Source organism: Saccostrea cucullata, unplaced genomic scaffold (assembly GCF_032062105.1).
Source record: "Saccostrea cucullata isolate Sc308-1 unplaced genomic scaffold, CSIRO_AGI_Scuc_v1 ctg6, whole genome shotgun sequence".
Classification (NCBI taxonomy): Eukaryota; Metazoa; Mollusca; class Bivalvia; order Ostreida; family Ostreidae; genus Saccostrea; species Saccostrea cuccullata.
Window position 1 is genome coordinate 588,883 of NW_026938995.1, and position 20,331 is coordinate 609,213.

Genomic DNA, 20,331 nt, shown 5'->3' on the forward strand with positions numbered 1-20,331 from the left:
AGTACTTCAGTTACCCAACAACTGATTTTTAAGATCTGAGGATCGGACTATCTTAAACAAAGAATCATTTGATACATGTATATGTAAGCAACAACGCAGAAGGCAAAAAGAAACTGAGGACACCTTGAACTTGGATATTAATTCGGTTAATAAAAAAAGAGATAAAGATTCAGCATTTACATACTCTCTAATCTTTGTACTTTTTAAAAAATTAAGTATGTCATTAGGTAACATCCTATGTCACCGTGATCTGTAATACCCGTGAACCTTTTTTGTCACAAGACTCGGCAAAAGTGAATATATATCACATGACCAGGAGGGGAAAATTTCGATCGGCCTTTTATTTTTAGACTTGATTCTGTGTACTCAATGCATTCATACCCCCTGATTTCTCAGGTGATGTAATGATTATGTAAAGAGATGAAATCTAGATACGTCGTAAGTAATTTGTGATGGCCATGTGCTCTTGGGCCAAGTTTCATCATTTGTTTACATAAAGCATGTGACGTAATTTTTCTTAAATTGATAAGGGTAACTTTTGCCCCCCTAAAAATTTGACTAAGGTTAATTTAATAAATCCATCTGATTTAAGGTTAAACAACTCTTCAAGGCCTTAAAACATTTTTTTTCTTTCAAAATTAATTTTTTTTTCTATTTAAGAACACCTTGCTTGTGAAGAACAATCCACTATAGAATACTTTTAATTTTTTATGCATGATGCTCATCATCGATGCACTAGTCTTCAGCTGAGTAACGTAAGAAAGATAACTCTTACATTGCCAACAGCTTAGTCTCAAAAATCAAACTAAAGATCAATGTGAAGGTGTGTAGTGAAAGAAAAAAAGGAGTAATTACCGGTTAAAACCGGCAATGTGAACGCCTTTCATACTCCAAGAATGTATACCTGCACACCTACATAATCCATTTATATGACTGTCATATTGTAAAACATACCAGTTATAGAGTAAACAAATCAGAAACAACATCCAATCTAATTAAATTAAAATTAGATCTTTGATCTACTCTGCTCGAACAAGATCACTACACAATGATCAAACATGTGCATTCAATGTCTTTTTTGTTAGACTAGAGGTTCTAACTTTCTGAATACCAAACCATAAAGCAGAGTAAAAGGTAAAAGGAGTTTTAAACAGTTACTGGTAAATATGACTATTATTTTGGTCCAAATTTTGTGGTAGATTGACTCACCTCTAGAACCAGGGGTAGAACTGGTATAAATGTGTCGGTAGCCTGAGAGAGTCGGTTCAGGGCTCGAATCAGATGAAATCTCAGAGGATAGTACCGAGCTGTGGGTATCAATCTGACAAAAAAAATCATAGAGAAGACCATGTGAGACCTTACTAAAAAACTTATTTTATAAAAACCAAAATATCAGATACTAGTATATCACCAGATCAAATCAATATAAAACTGAAGTTTACTTTAGGACCGAAGACATCCTGAAATATGAATTCAATGCTTAATTGAATACCTTAAAAGTAAGAAGACCCCAGATCATTTAATTAAAGGTCAAAGACTGGAAATGTTGTACATGATTTTGTAATTGAGAAACCTAATCATGTATTTAACACAATGAGAGCTCATTAAAGTAGCATGTATCTTGTCTGAGAACAATAAAGCCAAGGATCCTGAGGTATGTACTCTATATAGGGAAATTTCCACCCCCGTTTTCTTTTCACCCCTTTCGCTCTTACCTCATTTGGGCTAATTTAAAACGGAACAAATTCAAAGAATACAGTATAATTTCTTAAACAAAAGTGTGACATGGCAAATTTAAAACAGGGCAAAATTGTTTGCAAGATTGAAAGGGCAAAAATAACCCTGTTTACAGTATCAGGATCCTGCAGCAGAAATTGGCAGTGTAATAATTACATATATGATATAGCTTTTTCGGTCATTTTTATCCATACAACTAAGAATGTGCCTAAAATAGAGAAGTAACAGTCCTGTTAGGGAAGTTCTCTTTAGTCAAGTTTATTCTCAACTCCAACTTATAGGACTTTTAAATAGAGAAGTTAAGCATTACATGTATATTTTTAAGACTTCAAAATGTTGAGATATTAGGGCATATGATTTTTAAAAAACACATCTTGGTATCACTGCCTGGAATAAAATTTGAGGTGATCAAGTTAGGATCACTCTCTTATAATTTGAACTACCCGGGTATCATTAAACAAAACTGTACTGTCTTGAGGATTCACTTGATATGAGTCATTCAACTACACTATATTCCAACACCAAACAAATAGTGTACCTAGAAAAATGCAATTCTATGCTCCTGTAGGGGGGTATTGAAAAAATTCTGTTTTATCATCAATGCAATTTGCCAGTTACGCAATCTAAAGCTTGACACTGTTCAAATATTCTATAAAAAACTTCTTGATAGCGAACACAGCGAGTGTCGTGAAGCGACTCTCGTTACTGCGAGCTCAAACAACAAAGCCTGGGCGAAGAGAAAATTTGGACTAATGCACATTCATTTGACAGAATTTTTTTACACAGTAATTTGGACCCACAATGCATCACTTCTTACAAAAAAAGGTAAAGCAACATTCATGCAAAAATAACAACAAAAGTTAAATGACTAATAAACTTGAATTGATTTAATGAATTCAATGCAGAAAAATAGTCAATAAAACAGTTCATCATTAAAATCAGCCCTGTTCAGGCTTCGGTCGGTTTGGTAAAGCAATATGCATACGACATCATGTGACATTGGAGTCTTCAATGCACCTAATGTCACGTGCGCTAAAGCAACATTCTTGCGAGAATAACAACAAAAGTTAAACGACTAATAAACTTGAATTGATTTAATGAATTCAATGCAGAAAAATAGTCAATAAAACAGTTCATCATTAAAATCAGCCCTATTGCGTCGGTTTGGTAAAGCAATATGCATATGACGTCATGTGAATCACATGTCAACATGTTATTTATGACAGTGAGTAGATTTCTTACTTGATGGTTCCTATAATGGTTTGTGTGAGGGGATAAATCAGGGGTCTCAGTGCCTCACTGGGATGACTGCTACAAAGTAATCGAACCCAGAACTCCAGACACCGAACAAACTGCCAGTTATACACTGCTTGGCAATTCTCCTGAAAAAAAAAATAAATTGTTCACAGATAAACAGCATAAACTGCAAAATTTAAAGTGGTGTTCTAATGACAATACCATTACATTTATCAGTTTTACATTTTCAAAAGAGATAATTTCAAAAATAAGAATTACACATGATTCATTCTTATTTTTATATTCTCTGTTTTTATCTGACCTTCTTTTTGACTGTGATGGCGTTCCTCAGGTGGATGGCTTGCTGTCTGATGTAGACGAAGGCATGCTGATAGGCCTGTACCGGATCCACAGCGAAGATCTCCACCATGGACATCTGCATGAAGTTGATCAGAGGAATGGTGGTCGGAGACGTGAACTTTGTGTTCTTCACATAGGACATGTACATTTGCTGGAAAAAAACTATACATATAGTATATTGATTTACCTTCCTATGCTAGAATTTATTCAAAATATTTGAATAATCTTGCCCTTTCAAGGTTTTTTCATCAGCTTTCATTTTTTTCAATATTAAAATACTGGAAATTTTAAGAATTAATACTTAACAGTAGCTCCTGCAAATTGGTATTTCTTAGATTTAATGAATAAAAGCACCCATTTAACATGCTTACCTTCATACAAGGTTCCAGTAGTGTTTTTTGGGAGATCAGTACCAGTTTGTTCAGACATAAGAAAGCTAACACTCGCGTAGTTTCCTCCCCTTTACTCCACAGAGAGATCATTTTCTGAAAAACACCTTTATCTTAATTCATACTAAAAAGGTAATTCTCTCCACTTAAAATCTCATGTCTTCAAGTAAAACTTTTAATGTTTTAATTTTGTAAGTCACGGTGTATCAAAAATAACGAGGCCCATGCACCACAATGCTTGCATGAGTAACATTGGCCCTGCTCTTCTTCACCAGATTTTCCCCTTTGTAGTACACATTGTGGTCCAAAGCCTACCCCAGGGTGTCATGATTTGAATTTAGAATCTATTCTACCCCAGGATGCTTCCATAAAAGTTTCAGCTTTTCTGACCCAGTGGTTCTTGAGAAGAATTTAAATCAAAACTCCTATATGTTTCAATGAAAAATTTTGATTCCCCTTGAGAGTCAAGATTTAAACAATTTAGAATCTACACCACCCCAGGATGCTTCCACATATGTTTCAGCTTTTCTGGCCCAGTGGCTATTGAGAAGAAGATTTTTGAATGACCCTATCCTATTTTTTTTTCTTGATTATCTGCCATGTAAGGAGACTTGGCCCTTCATTTTAACAACGTAAACTCCCCTTCTCCCAAGAATGCTTTGTATCAATTAACTTAAGTTTAAATTGACCCAGCAGTTCTAGAGAAGAAGATGAAAATGTGAAAAGTTCACAGACAGATTGTCAGACAGACAGATGGATAGACTGACAATGAAGAGCATGTGTTCAGAAAAGCTCTCTTGAGCTTTCAACTCAGGCTAGCTAATTAAAGCACAGTAGTTATCAAAAATATAACACCCTTTTATTTGTACTGTACCTTCATCATGAGTTTTGTGAGCTTTGGGAAGACTGAGTAGAAAGCCACCAGTCTGTGTACGTGCTTCAGGATGACATTTAACATGGCCGATTCTGACATCTCACCCAGCAACTGTCAAAATATCACTTATATCAAATACAGGCAAACATTAAGATTCTTTATATTAATTAACTGAATTCTCAACCTAGTCTTGATATTAAATTTATTCTACTGAGGTAAATGAAACAGGTGAAAAAGGTAGGCCTTAATGATATCAGTTTAACTTATTCATAACAGGTGAGAAACTAGGTATTGATGTGCCCGTTTAACTTTCATGTAAAATGTCACACATGTAAGTCTTGATATTTAGTTTTACTAACATGTAACAGGTGAGATAAGTAAGTCTTGACATCTAGTTTTACAGCCTTCCATTTCTTGCTTTGTGGATTGGGTATAACTGGTTTCTGAAGGTCTGTGGTCTGAGGAACACCACTAACTTTATGGAGTGCAGGTGACATGTGAGCCAGACATAGTCTCACAATGCCATTGAATGCTGGAATAGAAGAACAGTTAACTTTTTGTACCATGACAAATTATGTATAAATAAATGAATAAAGTTTAATTTGAAGAAAATTTACATCCATTTCTAATTATTCTGTTGCTCAAGTTTACTTTTAACCTTTATAGATTTTTTTTTTTCTTTTTACAAATTGACATTTATTTTAATTTTTTAAAACTTTCTCAAACAGGGCCTACCTGTGCTGCCTTCTACCCTGTACTTATTAACTTCTGTTTCATGGCCAGCCCGCTTAACAGCAGCTTTGAATGCACAGACAACATCCTTTATCAGACTAGATGATGGTTTATCCTATATAAATAAAACAAACAAATACAAATGTTAAAAAATGTTAAAATCATAGTTTAAATACAGATTAACAGATTTCAACCATGGAAGAATACAAACTCGACTGGTCATGAGAAAAGACTGACCTCTAGTGCTTTACTCCAGTGTGAGATCATCTTACTGGTCACAAGTATGCCTCTCATCTTCCCCTTCTTTGACTCTGGAATTTCTTCCTCTTCTTTTTCATTCTCATCATCTTCATCACTGTCAACCTGAATAATGTTATGTTGATAAACTGACATTACTGTCAACCTGACAAATGTAATGTTGATAAACTAACATCACTGTCAACCTGAATTATGTTAACATCACTGTCAACCTGAATTATGTTATGTTGATAAACTAATATCATGTTATGTTGATAAACTAACATCACTGTCAAACTGACAAATATAATGTTGATAAACTGACATTACTGTCAAACTGACAAATACAGTATAATGGTGAACTAATGTTTGCCTATCGGTCATCTGCCAACTTTTGTTTTCACATAACTCTTTTAAAATCTTTCTTAATTACCCTGCATTCCATTGATCAACTACCCTAAAAATAATGTTCCTCAATTCTACACTCCATACTATAATGAGTAGATCTTGGATATAGTGGCATTACCTCTAGTTTGGATGGCAGTTTATGGAATTTTCCCCCTGTCTCAGCATCAGATCCTTCTTCATCCTCTTCCTCCTCTTCACTTGTAGACAGGATATCATCCAGGTCTTCTTCCTGTGTGCCCTTCTTCTTCCCTACCACTACTTTTCCTTTCATACCCTTCACAGACACAGGTTTAGATGTTTGTTTTTCATCATCTGATGATTCATCGCTAGGACTGAAATCATCCTCGTCCAAATCATCATCACTGTCATCAAAGTTTAGTAAACTCTGATCTTCATTCTTTAGAAATTCATAGAATTCAGGGTCTTGGTTCTTCAGTTTGTCTTCCATTGATGCTGACTTAGCAGGTGCCTCCTTCTTTTTGTCTTTTCTGTGTAACATTAATATGTATGCAATAAGTATAAATTTGTAGCTTAACCTAAATCTAAATTGTTCATTAATTAATTAATTAAAAAAAATCAAGGTAAGAAATTTATAACAGAGTACATTGTACATAAATTCCAAACAAACTTTACTTTTTCGAAGTCTTTGATGCATTCCTTTTTAAAGCTGTGATGTCAATTGGTTCCCCATCATCAACATCCATATCAGCTAGTTTTCTGGAGAATGAAATGATAAGTAATAGGTAAGCAATGAAAATGAAGAAGAAGAGAAGGCTACCAAATTTAATTGATGCTTCATTTGTCAGCTACAGGGCCATTTAAATAACGATAACATCCTTTTAATGATGACAAAGTTGTAGGAACATAATAAAGACCTGATATACTAAAGACCTGATATTTGACCTGATGAAAAAATATTTCTTACAAATTATCAATTTAAACATTACATTTCATATATCTGGGACAATAACCTCCCATTGAAAGTCATTTATAAAAATATCAGGTCTTTACTAGAAATATCAGGTCAACAAGTTTTTGTAAGAACACCTTGATACAAAGAAAAAATTCTCAGTGTTATTTACTAAAAGTGTTTTTAGTATAGTATCATCAATAATTGTCTCCCAAAAAATTGATACAGAATGTTTAAATTGAGAACTTTATGTGATATTTTTTTCATCAGGTCAAAATATCAGGTCTTTAATATGTTCCAAAGTTGTAGAAGAATCCTCCCTTTACTGATTTCTCGCCTCTGGGAAGTTAGATCAACAGAATAAAGTTGCAAAAGTAGGCAGAGTTGCGACACCAGCTGGTGTCATTGAATTTCCATTTTTCAATAATTCCCTGTATGACACAATATTTTCAGAGGAATCTCAGAGGAATGGCCTCTAGGTGCGTAATTTTCTGACAAGTGTATCACTGGATAAATACCAGGCATATGCAGTTATTGTCTAATCATAATAATGTGTGCTATCATTCAATTCACAATATAAAAGGCAGGGGTTAGAGTCAGTAATTTTGACCCACAATGCATCACTTAGCAAAGTTGCGTTCTCGCGAGAATGACGGCAAATGTTCAACAAAAAGTTTACTCGCCTTGATTAAATGGATACATATTGAAGATAAATTGTAAACGTAACTTTTTTCATTTAACTTTCAGCACTGTTCAGTTTTTTCTTGGTATTTGTAACTTACATACGACGTCATGTGACGTCAGAGTCTAGACGCACCAAATGTCACGTGCGGTTTGACAAGCCCGATCTAAATTAAAACAATAGAAGAGTTTGCGCTTGCTCTAATGGTAGCACCGTCAACATATTAGCGAGCACAGCGAGCGTCGCAAAGCGACGCTCGTAACTGCAAGCTCTAATGACAACGCCTGGGCGAAGAAAAAATTCGGACTACTGCATATTCATTCTTTAGAATTTTTTGCCGCAGTAATTTTGACCCACAATGCATCACTTAGCAAAGTTGCGTTCTCGCGAGAATGACGGCAAATGTTCAACAAAAAGTTTATTAGCCTTGATTAAATGGATACATATGGAAGATAAATTGTAAACTTAACTTTTTTCATTAACTTTCAGCAGTGTTCAGTTTTTTCTTGGTATTTGTAACTTACATACGACGTCATGTGACGTCAGAGTCTAGACGCACTAAATGTCACGTGCGGTTTGACGAGCCCGATCTAAATCAAAGCAATAGAAGAGTTTGCACTCGCTCTAACGGTCGCACCGTCAACATATTATACTAAGTTAACAAAAAGCTACAACATAAATACGAAAACCAAATTTTAATCACTTATCAAATGTAAAAAAAAAAATACAGGTATCCTTCAAATACAGTGAAGTCGCCAATTCCGGGTCACGTCAGGGTGTTTCGATGATATTTTACAAATCTGTTCAATTTATATTTTATGCAATATATGTATTGAAAGAACAAATAGTGAGTCATCCAAACATCTTTTCGTTTTCAAAGTAGCTACACGGGAACAATATTTACAGTGGTATTTCAGCAAGGCCTAGCTTCCCCAGTTACGAATCATTTTCTCCATTTCCGAGTCATGTGACTTTACGGTCGTGTTATATTCATGGAACGTTTCGGAACTCGATTTTTATGATGTTGAAATATAAAACAATTCATACAGCTTGGAAAAAATGTAAAACAACCACAGAAATATGTTTAAATTATTTTTAAAACAATTAAAACAAAACAAATTGCAGTATGCAGAATTAAAAAAATGCATTAGGATTAAAAATAATACACGTAAATTCATTTATTAAAAAATGCATTTGAAGGGTTAACTCGATTTTAATTTTAGAAAAAATATTTTCCATTAGAATACTTTTGATAATCAAGGTAAATACATGGTTGTCGATTGGTTTTGTACATAAAATTGTTACATGTTCATGCCACGAGATTGCGTGACCCGCAATTGGAGAAACTACTACAGTTTGAGTGAATAAAAATTTTATTTGAGCAGCGATCATTATGATTGATTTCTGAGTTAAAACTAAATGCATTTGCCATAAAATCTAGAACTTTTATATCAGCCTTTCTACAAAATGTAAAAGCCCGTCACCGCAGCAGAAACACCCAAGTCATTAATGCGTGCGTTTCAGACTTTCGATTGTCGGATGCTCTCTTGAGATTGATATTTAAAATTTTGTAATTAATTACATACAGAAAGACCAGTTCTTCATGACCAGCGTATTCATTAAGTTTTTTACGCTTAAATTTTAACAATATGGCATAAAATACACACGAGTGACCCGGAATTGGAGACGACCCGGAATTGGCGACTCCACTGTACCATTTAAAGCAGAAGTTTGACTGCTTATTACTTAAACGGTAATAAAACAGTATTTCTCTCGTCCAAAGGTATCAATAATGAGATAAAAACCTTTTACTCTTCATCTTCTTAGCAGAGAGTACCATGCTTTCCTTTTGGTGGAAGTGACGTATTATTTACAACGTTATTAATTAGTTGTATCTCGATCCCGATCAATGTTGAATCCTTCTTTTTTTTTTTTAGCTCACCTGAGGTGAAATCTTTGAACACATTTTGTCTGTAGTCCGTCTGTTTATCTGTTCGGCTAGCTCTCCGTCCGTCTGTTAAAAATTCCACATTTTTGACTTCTCCAGAACCACCGGGTCAATTTCAACCAAACTTAAAGCATCCTTGAGTAAAGGTGATTCAAGTTTGTTCACATGAAGAGTTACGCTCTTTTTCAAGGGGAGATAATTCTGAAATAGTGATAATTTGGTGCAATGTTGTAAAAATTTCTTCTCAAGAACCACTGGACCAAAAAGTTGAAACTAATATGAAACATTCTAAAACATAGTGAAAAATAAGTTTGTTCACAGGATGACCTCTAGGGATAAGGTGGAGCTACGAAGGAGGGGGGGGGGGAGGTACACAGGAAACTAAAGGGAAACATTTTTTTAAAAAATCTTCTCAAGAACAGCAAAGCCTTAATAAGTAATAACGATATGGAAGCATCCTTAAGTACACGTAGTGTAGATTTACATAAAATAAATTTGTTCAGTTCGTGCCATCCTGGGATAGGGTGGGCCACAATGGGGGAATCAAAGTTTTACATAGATATACCGGTATATAAGGGGGAAAAAAATCTTTAAAAATCTTCCTCTCGAGAACAGCAAAGTCTTGTTTAATCATATTGGTACGGAGGCATATTCTCAGGTAAGGTCGATTCAAGTTTTCAAATGAAGACCCTATGGTGGTGGTGGTGGGGGGGGGGGGGGTAGGCTACAATGGAGATTTATGTTTTAGATAAAAATATAAAGGAATGGGGGAAAATTAAAATCTTCTTCTCAAGAACAGTAAAGCTTAGTTTAAATATATTGATATAGACGCATTCTCAGGTAAGGTAGATTTAGTTTGTTCAAATAATGACCCTTAGGGGCAGGGTTAGGCCACAATGGGGATTAAAGTTTTACAGTAGTTACTAGATGCGGAAGACTCATGCGGTAATTTAGTCAAAGACAGCGATAACAGACTCTTTTTAACTTATGAGTGCAAGGAAGCCCATCCTTAAATGATAAGAGGCATCAGCATCCGAAAGCCTTATACTATAGTATGCAGAAAACGATGGATTTCCCCAAAATACACACGATTCAAAAATAGATCCGTCCTACTCAGCACGCACAATATGTTCTGTGGGCGTTTACGTACTACTATTAATAAATGTGGACTAAAATAGAAGATTCTTTCTATGTATATTTTTAAGGTTTTTTTATAATCATTTTTTTTTCAAAGAAAAGGATTAAAATAAATTCGTATGCGTAAAGGCCCATAAGAAGCAAATTCAAGGGGGGGGGGGAGCCAAGCAAATTCAGTAGGGGCACTATAACCTACCAAAAGTTCCTTGACATGCAAAAATAAAAGGTATCACACAGGCCCCTAATACCCAGTAAAATTCTTCGTTGTATACCTGTTTTGAAATCAGGACACATGTCTTCAAAAATTGTTCTTCATAAGGATAAAGATTCAGTTTAAATCTAGAATGTGGCAATGCACATACATGTATGTCTAACTACATGGTGGTGTCTTTTATTTAAAAGAAATATTTCGAAAAAGTTTGTAAATGAAATGAATGTAACTGAATCTCGTATAAAACTCATACTGTATAAGTTGTAATATTATAAGCGACATATCAAAAACCCAGTTCTCAAAAAAAAAAAATTAAAAAAAAAAAAAAAAAAAAAAAAAAAAAAGAAAGAAGAAAAAATATCCGTCCTTTGTGTCTGATCTTAATGCTCACAAAGTGGGTCATTATCTTTTGAATTTTAAAAGCCTTGTCTCTTCATCTAAGCGTGCACCAGCATATTTTCAAACTATTCTGAAATGAAATCAAAACCCTTGTGGTATGCTGTGTCCTTTATTATAATGTGCAGATGTACATATGATAGTTAATGTACAAAACAGTTAATGTAGAGCCTTTATGCTGTCTGCAGTGCGTACAAAGAATTTCCTCTGATTCTAAAACACTGGGTTCTATACCGATAAATACGTTATGTTCTTATCCCCATGGCAACCATGGCTACTTTAATACTCGGCAGCTGACCAAACACCAAACCTAACACATATTGATAGAACAGATCTGCAAGGCTGTTAATTATCTTATTGATATAACCACAAAATAAATCAGTAATAAGACATTCTAAAGTTATTTTTAAACACGGAAGTTGCCGAACCTTTTGAATAAAAATTAAAATACCCACAATTTAGAATGTCATGATCGATGTAAACAATTTTGTTTACGTTTTTTAGAGGTGTGTGGAAATACTAAAAGCTGATTGGTTGTTGTTCAGTTGACCTATATGAATGAGGACTGAGTCGCAGAGAAAATGTCAGGTAAGCAAGATTATGTCCAATTTCTCTTTGAATATTGTTTACTTTTTTGATTGAGGTAACAACAAAACGACAACTACTATTTAATACAGTATTTTCTTTTAGAAATGATAGATGTTCTGCTTGTAATGTTGTGTTAGCGTGGAAAACATGCTTTCATATATGGACGAATTGCGCTATATGTATTGGCTTATTATGTATACAGACGATGTAAACGTGCGATTTATAATTAATATTCATGAGGCGAGAGCGATATCAATTGAAAAGAAACGAGTATTCTAAATGACTTGTGACATGACCTTTCTTGGGACCTCACTAATTTACATGCGTATTTGGGTACTACCTCCCAACCAATCAATATATTGATTTATTTCCCATTTTAATTTCACAAATCAGTTTCAGTAGAAATATTTGTTTTCCAAAAATTTTATTTAGATTTGACAGGGTGCAAATTCAGTTTAATGCAAAACATTTATGTCTGTAAATGAGAGAAATGTCCTCCACCGGTTGTCATATCTCTCTCTCTCTCTCTCTCTCTCTCTCTCTCTCTTGTATACCGGTTGCAACAAGTAACGAAGACACGATACCCCCACGGAAAACGAATTTTTTTGGCATTTAACCTCCGACCATGATATATTAACAGTCCTATGGTGAATACGGATACAGCTTTCCGTCATCGCTAAAAATAAACCGTATATCGTTGATATTTTGCAGATACAGTACAGTTTCTGTTCATTTGCATAAGAAACGCCCACAAAAAGTGTTCTGTATCGCAGTTACAGTATGCTTGACTTCAAAGGAAAACTTGCCGGGTCATGTCACAAACATGAGATAAATTGAAAAGTCGTCCCTATAAATATATTGATTCATTTCAAAAATCAGTTTCAATAGAAATATGCCTACGTGCAAATTCAGTTTTAACATTTATGTCTGTAAATCTCTCTCTCTCTCTCTCTCTCTCTCTCTCTCTCTCTCTCTCTCTCTCTCTCTCTCTCTCTCTCTCTGGACGATAAATTTTTTTTTTCAATAGAACAGTTTTGTCAAATAAATTTCCTGGTCGGTTAGGGTTACTTTTACAGATCTTTTTTTTTTAATCCAGAAAAGATCGGATTTTAAATAAGAAAGTTTAATAAACATATGCATATTATTCTACTGCATATACATTCCAGTTATTTTAGTACGTACATTCCAAACATGCCAGTGTGACTTTTATTTTAAAAACACAATTGAAGGTTAAAGTTAAGTAGTGTCAAATGGAATGTTTTTATGAACTTTAATATAAATTTTATTCCTAAATAATTTTAATGAATATGTGTATTCTAGCTTCCACTTGTGGTTTTTATTATTTGGCAGATTTAAGCATTCTTATAATCTAGAAATACATGTATAATAAAGAAAGCATAATTGTTTACATACTAATAATATATTTCTTTTACTCCTATTGAGTAAATTTTGCATAATTTGTCACTATTTGTACAGATTCAGAGAGCATCAAAAAGTTGTTTAAGGCAAGCCATGACATGAAGAAGAAATCTTACAGTCCCTACAGCAAATTCAGGGTTGGAGCGGCGCTGCTTTGTGACGACGGCACTGTTATTACGGGTATGCAGGTTATACACACTAAAATTATGCAAGATGCGAACTTCTTTTTTTTTGTCTTCTTCATAAAATGCGTCTTATAAATACTTGTGTTTACAGTCTCAAAAAAATGTATAGATAAATAAATCAGAAGATGCATGCACAGTATGAAAAATTCATATATAGATGGAACAGTATTTGGCGAATTAACCTATATATATAGGATCTACTGACTAATAATGTGCGTTTTTAGGTTGTAATGTGGAGAATGCCTCCTATGGATTAACGATATGTGCAGAAAGAACGGCCCTAACAAAGGCGGTATCAGAGGGCCACAGACGATTCAAAGCCATCGCCATCTCAAGGTGACGTGTCAGTTACAGCGTATACTATTATACATAGAACACACACACAGATCCTATTGATTCAGAGATAAGTACACATGTATTTCCTGTATGTCATTGTTCAAGGGCGTCTTATAAAGAAACGCAAGCGGATGCTATCAATCCCAATCCTACGAAAAAAGGAAAAACTTTAGGTCGCGTGAAATTTTCCAGATCCTCAGCTAAAGGTTACTTCACTGAAGCTATGTGATTCAAGAATTTTCCTTAATGATGTGATCAAGCGATTTCATGACTTATGTGAAAATTGAAATAAATGCCGAAGTCTTAAACTATTCATAAAACCAAAAACTGTTATCTCTTGCACGTTTTCGTAAATATTCAGGTGCTCGATCCAAGCCCCGCCCACTTCTTTCTTCTCTCATCCAGTCCCACCTAGCGTGTGATTTTTAACCACGCCGTTATCGATAAACCAATAGCTTTTTTTTCAAGGAATTTTTCTTTTTTTTTTTTATTTCATTGTCCAAATACTTGTAACAATGAAGCACATTTTTTGCAAATTATCACGCAAGCCAATTTCTTGATTACATTACCCCCCCCCCCCCCAAATTAGCCAGTTATTTCTGAAATATCCGTCTTTGGGCCGGCTTTATGACGGGATCAAGCCAATTGTTTGATTATCATCATCAAACAAAAAAACAAAACAAAAAAACCCCGATATCTGACGGTTATTTTCTATAATTACAAGATTCCTTAAATTCAGGTGCTCGATTCAACCCCAGTCCTTTCTCTCTACGTGTCTTTCACTCCACTACATACAAGATTTTTTTAACCACGCCTTTGATGAACCAACACTTTATGGAGAAATCAAGTATTTTATTATTTGCAGATTTATCTTGAGCAACCCCCTCCCCCGGAACAGTGAAGTGATACAATACATATAAATAATAATATAATTATTTCACATATAAAATTAGTTAAATTTGATTTGTCGAGAAACAATTGTTAAAAAACACCATTTCCCTCTTAATGATGAAACTACGCCATCTAATGTAGCACTAGTCAACAATTGGTTTCAGAAAACATCGACAGCGCAGAATTTATGCGCGCAATTGTTCAGTGTTATATAATATATAATATAGCCCTTTTATTCGGTCGATCCTTAGATATATCATCCTCACTGAAAAGCATAACGACCGAGCACAAAGTGCGAGGTCGATATGTTATATTTCCCTGAAACATCAAGTTATATTAGCTATTCAGCACTTTCATTATTTTCCATTTCTAGAAAATTTAAGTCGATATGGCTTTTTCAGAATCTATAATTACACAATATATGTAGTATGTAGTAACACAAGTCTATATGCACTTGATTATGTGAGCAAGTTTGAGCCAATCAAAGGGCTTAGAATGGTAGAGAAACATAAGTTTCATATTGCATTTTACAGATTGAACGAATAGATTCATCAATATTTTTTCGAAAACAAGCACACTGCATTTACATTTTTCCTCTTAATTGATTTATTTTTAAAATGCTTACAAAAGCAAAATGAACATTTAACCTTTATGATAACCGTAATAGTATAAGTCTCTCAAGTACAAGTAAATCATCCTCAAAATCTTCTGTATAGTGCATCTGAAATTACTCGTATACATTGCATTCTCTCATGCAGAAAACTTGAAAATGCATATGAAATATTTCTTTTAACTTTTGTAAAATCTAACCATGTTTTCAAGATAAAAATAATACTTATGGGCGGCCATTAAATCATTCCTCCTTTTCTACTGTAGTGACCTGAAGACCTCTTTTATTGTACCATGTGGGGCATGTAGACAGTTTATGGTGGAGGTAAGTACCATAAGTTCCTATAAAGTAATCTTCAGTGAAAGTTAATTGTATTGATCAAGCAACAAAGTCAATTCATTTAAATATCACTGTACACATTGTAATCGAAGTTAATACCAAACAAAAGACTACCGTGCCATGTTGAGTCAACAATGACATCGTATCCATAAATTGTTCATGATTTAAAATATTTGGTTTCGTTAGAAAATCCAAATACACCGAGTGCGATATTGAAATCGAATTTATACAGGAAAATATGCTTACAGTGAATACATTTAAAACGAATGAAGGCATAAATCGAAGTAATTTTCATTCCACTTGACTTTAAAATATAGTGTAAACTTCACGGATATAACGAATTACGCGTATATAGGGAAATATTTTCATTATTTACATTTCCATGCAATGTCTCCGAGATGTACTTTATTTTTACATACTAACATTTCTAATGTCTTTGTCCGACATAAACGCACAAAAAGTAAAAATATCTTATTTCTACTTGAATGTACTGGTTCATTGATAAGCGCGGTTAAAACAAAAATCACGTGCGGGCGCGGGGCAAAAAGAGACAGAAGCGGGGCGTGTACACTGTAGCACGTGATTTGCGGAATCAAGAGCATGTAAATATAAGGAATAACTGTCTTATTTTTGGGTCCGATCGATTGACTTGCTTGAAACGGCGTTTATGCAAATTATCACGCAAGCCACTCGAGTGATCACATCATGAATCCAAAAAATAAGACAGTTATTCCTTAAGTTAAATCGTCCGTCCCTGGCACTTTTTTTTTATTATAAAAGTGTTTTACTCTAATGAGATTTCTAACCCGGGTAGGCTGTCACAATTAATAAGGGTTAAGTTAGTGCTGTTGGGGAAAATTGGAATTTAGGGTTAAAAGTTTGGGATTAAGCCTAGGGTCATAGTAAGGGCTAGACGATAAAGAAGCTAAGTGGCAAGAACTATATAGCCTTTATTTTTGAACGACCATGATTCGTATGATTATTATGTTTACAGTTATCGTCGATATATGCATTTATATAAAATTAAATTTCATAATTTAACACTTTAAGTTAAATTATGATGTATAATCTTCATTCAGACAATAGTATTCACATGCATTGTGTGTTTTGATCACGATTGTGACTTCACTGATGTATAATCTTTATAGTATTATGCTAAATGGTCTGATGTACTTATTCAGTTTGGAACAGACTGGGATGTATATATGACCAAGCCTGACGATACCTACAAACTGATGAAGACAGGAGAGTTACTTCCATTAGGTTTTGTACCGGAAGCCTTGGAGGAGGAAAGAATCAGTCAAATGGCATGAGGCCCTTAAATTATTGCTAGATAAATCAGTATTATATCTACTAAAGTGCGAGTCTATCCACCTCGCTTGAGATTATGTTATAATCAGAAAAAAAAGATGGGCGAATAAGCAGATAAAATTGCCTATGGTTCGAAAAATATTGCATAAAACAATTCTAACAAAATATTTTCTTTAATAATCTGAAAAGTATTGAAATAATTCGTATATGAAATATCACACACATACTAAAAATAGTTGATCTTTCCACCAAAACAGTTTATGCCTGAGTAGAATCCAAGATTTCTACATTATTAAAATAATTAAGTGCATATTGTACATATTATAATAGATCAAAGACTTTTGGTTGGACAAAGTTAGAAAGACAGTGCTGCAGCAGCTGCACCTGTTTCATATTTGCTTACACACACAATGCATGCTGGGGAATATTCGTGTCCAGAAATTTGTTCATCGAATTTTATTATATCACAAATTTTATTGAGTGGCATCGAATTTTATTTCGTGGCCATGAGTAATTAACAAAAATATATATACATCGTACCATAATAGTTGCACCAAGTAAGGTCCAAGAAAACTCAATTTCTTTTTACTCTAGAAAAATTTTTCTCTTGGAGATAATATTCTGCTGAAAAAAATTTGTTTACCATGCAAGAATTTATATCTTTAAATCAAATATTAAAACTTCGAATATTTGATTCAGAATTGAACTTTATTTTATACACTTGAAGATATGGATATTCCACACACATAATTCGCCGATGTTCTTTACCCTGTTTTGAAAAAAGAACTTGTGCGCTTATAACTAGGAGTATATGGAAGGAAGAAATATTTGGTGTAGAATTCTTCAACCCTGTCTAATTTTTTCACAAGGGAAACATTTCCACTTAGCCTGGGATATGATAAATAGTTTTTTGTAATTTATTTTAAAACATTATTTTGTTTTAAGTCTCAACTTATGTTTTAAAAATAGTTGGAAAACAGCTTAGAAAAATATAAGTATACCGTCCAATGTTATTTTTAAACCTGTCAACAAAATACCTGTAGTACATGTACATTAATTAACTTCTTTAGTCAATTGTTTTTTGCAAAAAAAAAAAAGGTTCCTTTCGAGCTAAAATTTGTATGTTTGCTAAAATAAATGCACCATGAGGAGTACTTGATTTTTACGATTATAATAAATTTCTGATTGCCTAATTTCTTGAATCAAGGGAGAGAATGGACAGCATCCAGATAAACTTTTTGGCCGTGGTTAATGACTGCCGATGTACTTGTACATGGATATGAATTACTTCTTTAGTCAATCAATTGTTTTTGCAAAAAAAAGGTTCCTTTCGAGCTATAATTTGTATGTTTGCCAAAATAAAAGCACCATGAGGAGTACTTGATTTTTACGATTATAATGAATTTCTGATTGCCTAATTTCTTGAATCAAGTTTAAGAATAATGTACATGCATCCAGATAAACTTTTCATAGTGCATTCATACTGGTTAATGACTGCCTCATGTATGCGATTCGATATTGATGCTAGTTACATGTATATATATATATTATTTATTGTATACAGTGAACAAATAATTATGTGTGCTTGAATTATGAAACATGTGTGCTCATTAATTGATATAGACGTAAATCTTTACTGTTTTGATGAAATTGAAACCTAATATGGATATATTAAAAAATGGGCAAAAACTTCACGCGTTCCTGCTAATGTTGTCTGATTGTTGTGTTCTGTATATCTTGATGTTATAACTATACAGCTGATAAACAATAAACATACTTTTTTAGTTGTGATTTGATTTTTAAAATAGATTTGTTGCAACATTTAATTTTATTTATAAACCTTGACCTTGAATGATTTGATAGGTTTCAAGTCCTGTGTTTGACTTTTTACTCGTATTGTGTTTTATTTGTTGAATATTTATTTGCAAGGAATTAAAATATCAAACGTACGTCGGCAATTTATTGGCTGTATATTACAAAGAGTGTTTTCAAAAAATGTTAAAGTATGTAATGACTTGTACAAAATTGTTAGATATACAATGTACGTAGGTGGAGGTAAACCAAAAATACACTTGAATGCCTATTTTTTATACTGTTATTAATACTTTAAATATTTAGTATATTAAAGTAAACTAGTAAATTTCACGTACATTCATATGCGCACATGTGCAATGCTAAAATTTGAATGAAATATATTTGATGTTAAAGCAAATGCATAAAGTTTTCTTATTTATATATATGAGAGAAAATGTTTGAGAAACACTAACGGTCCCCCCACTAGTTAATTTTTGAAATAGATTTGTTGCATCACTTGATTTTATTTACAGACCTTGACCTTGAATGGTTTGATAGGTTTTAAGTCCTGTGTTTGACTTTTTGCTCGTATTGTGTTTTATTTGTTGAATATTTATTTGCAAGGAATTAAAATATCAAAACGAATTTACTTACTAGTATATTATGAAGAGTGTTAATAATGTTAAAGTATCTTGTTGTAAATTTCAGATATACAATGTACTAGGTGGAGGTAAATGTACATTTTATGACATGATATCTGTTATTATGTTGTAAATTTTGCATTTACCCCAATCTAGTAAATTTTCAAATTTACGACATAAAAAAGTAATAAATATATTTGATGAGCAATATTTTCATTTATATATTTGAAAGAAAAAGTTTGAGAAACACTAACGGCCCCCATAACAGCAGCAGCTGAAGGTTAAAGTTTTTTTCTTCAAATATAGGTCTAATTTCAAGGTCAGAAGTTTCACTGAAAAAATGGTGGTGTCCAAAGAAAGATTTTATCCCAAGGAATATATACTTGAGTAAACAAGATGTGTTTGTGGAACACTTATGCCCTCCTATCACAGCCTGTGGTAAAACTCAAATACATATGAAATATGAAAGTCCTTGCACAAACTGTTCAAAAGTTATGGCCAAGGTTAATAAAAGTAGGTCAAATTCCAAGATCAAGTTTAAAGAGTACAAATTGATGGTACCCATGCAGGGGAGGGTCACGAAATATACATGTGAAATGTAAAAGCCCTAGCTCAACTGTTCAAAAGTTATAGCCAGTATTAGTTTTTTTTTCTAAAGTAAGTCTAAACTTTTTTAGGTCAGTGTCACAAAGTCAAATATTCGCTGGTATCTAAGGGAAGGTCTTGAAGTTCAGGTCAAGATTCAAGTTTTTTAAAAAGTGGGTAAACTCTAAGGTCAATGTTAGAAGATAAAAAAAATTAAACCCAAGGAGAGGTCTTGAAAGTGAGAAACCAGTAAATTGCGACCAATGTAAAGTGTTTACACCCAGTATAGGATGTTTGAGAATTTTTTGGATGTTATAAAAGTACGACTGTTCTACTTGCATCGCTATTGTAAAAATTGTCTGCAACTACAGTGTG

General features: G+C 33.5%; 2 protein-coding genes across 2 annotated transcripts in view; one reads left to right on the top strand and one right to left on the bottom strand.

Moving 5' to 3' along the window:
- LOC134252036 (nucleolar complex protein 2 homolog) overlaps positions 1-9,459 on the bottom strand; it is a 61,017-nt gene extending 51,558 nt beyond the window's left edge. Inside the window, exons 1-11 of the mRNA XM_062734458.1 lie at positions 9,371-9,459; positions 6,607-6,690; positions 6,092-6,461; positions 5,566-5,691; positions 5,332-5,443; positions 4,956-5,128; positions 4,597-4,707; positions 3,705-3,818; positions 3,296-3,484; positions 2,980-3,119; positions 1,210-1,321 (exon numbers count right to left, since the gene is read on the bottom strand). Of these exons, the coding sequence (XP_062590442.1) occupies positions 1,210-1,321; positions 2,980-3,119; positions 3,296-3,484; positions 3,705-3,818; positions 4,597-4,707; positions 4,956-5,128; positions 5,332-5,443; positions 5,566-5,691; positions 6,092-6,461; positions 6,607-6,690; positions 9,371-9,405 (1,566 nt within the window). The 5' untranslated portion in view covers positions 9,406-9,459. The remainder of the gene's footprint in view (positions 1-1,209; positions 1,322-2,979; positions 3,120-3,295; positions 3,485-3,704; positions 3,819-4,596; positions 4,708-4,955; positions 5,129-5,331; positions 5,444-5,565; positions 5,692-6,091; positions 6,462-6,606; positions 6,691-9,370) is intronic.
- Positions 9,460-11,704: 2,245 nt separating this feature from the next.
- Positions 11,705-17,710, top strand: LOC134252005 (cytidine deaminase-like). The gene is made up of 5 exons (XM_062734417.1): positions 11,705-11,845; positions 13,322-13,444; positions 13,674-13,785; positions 15,553-15,610; positions 16,807-17,710. Exons 1-5 carry the CDS (start codon positions 11,839-11,841, stop codon positions 16,936-16,938), a joined length of 432 nt encoding a protein of 143 aa, XP_062590401.1. The 5' UTR covers positions 11,705-11,838; the 3' UTR covers positions 16,939-17,710.
- The last annotated feature ends 2,621 nt before the right edge of the window (positions 17,711-20,331 follow it).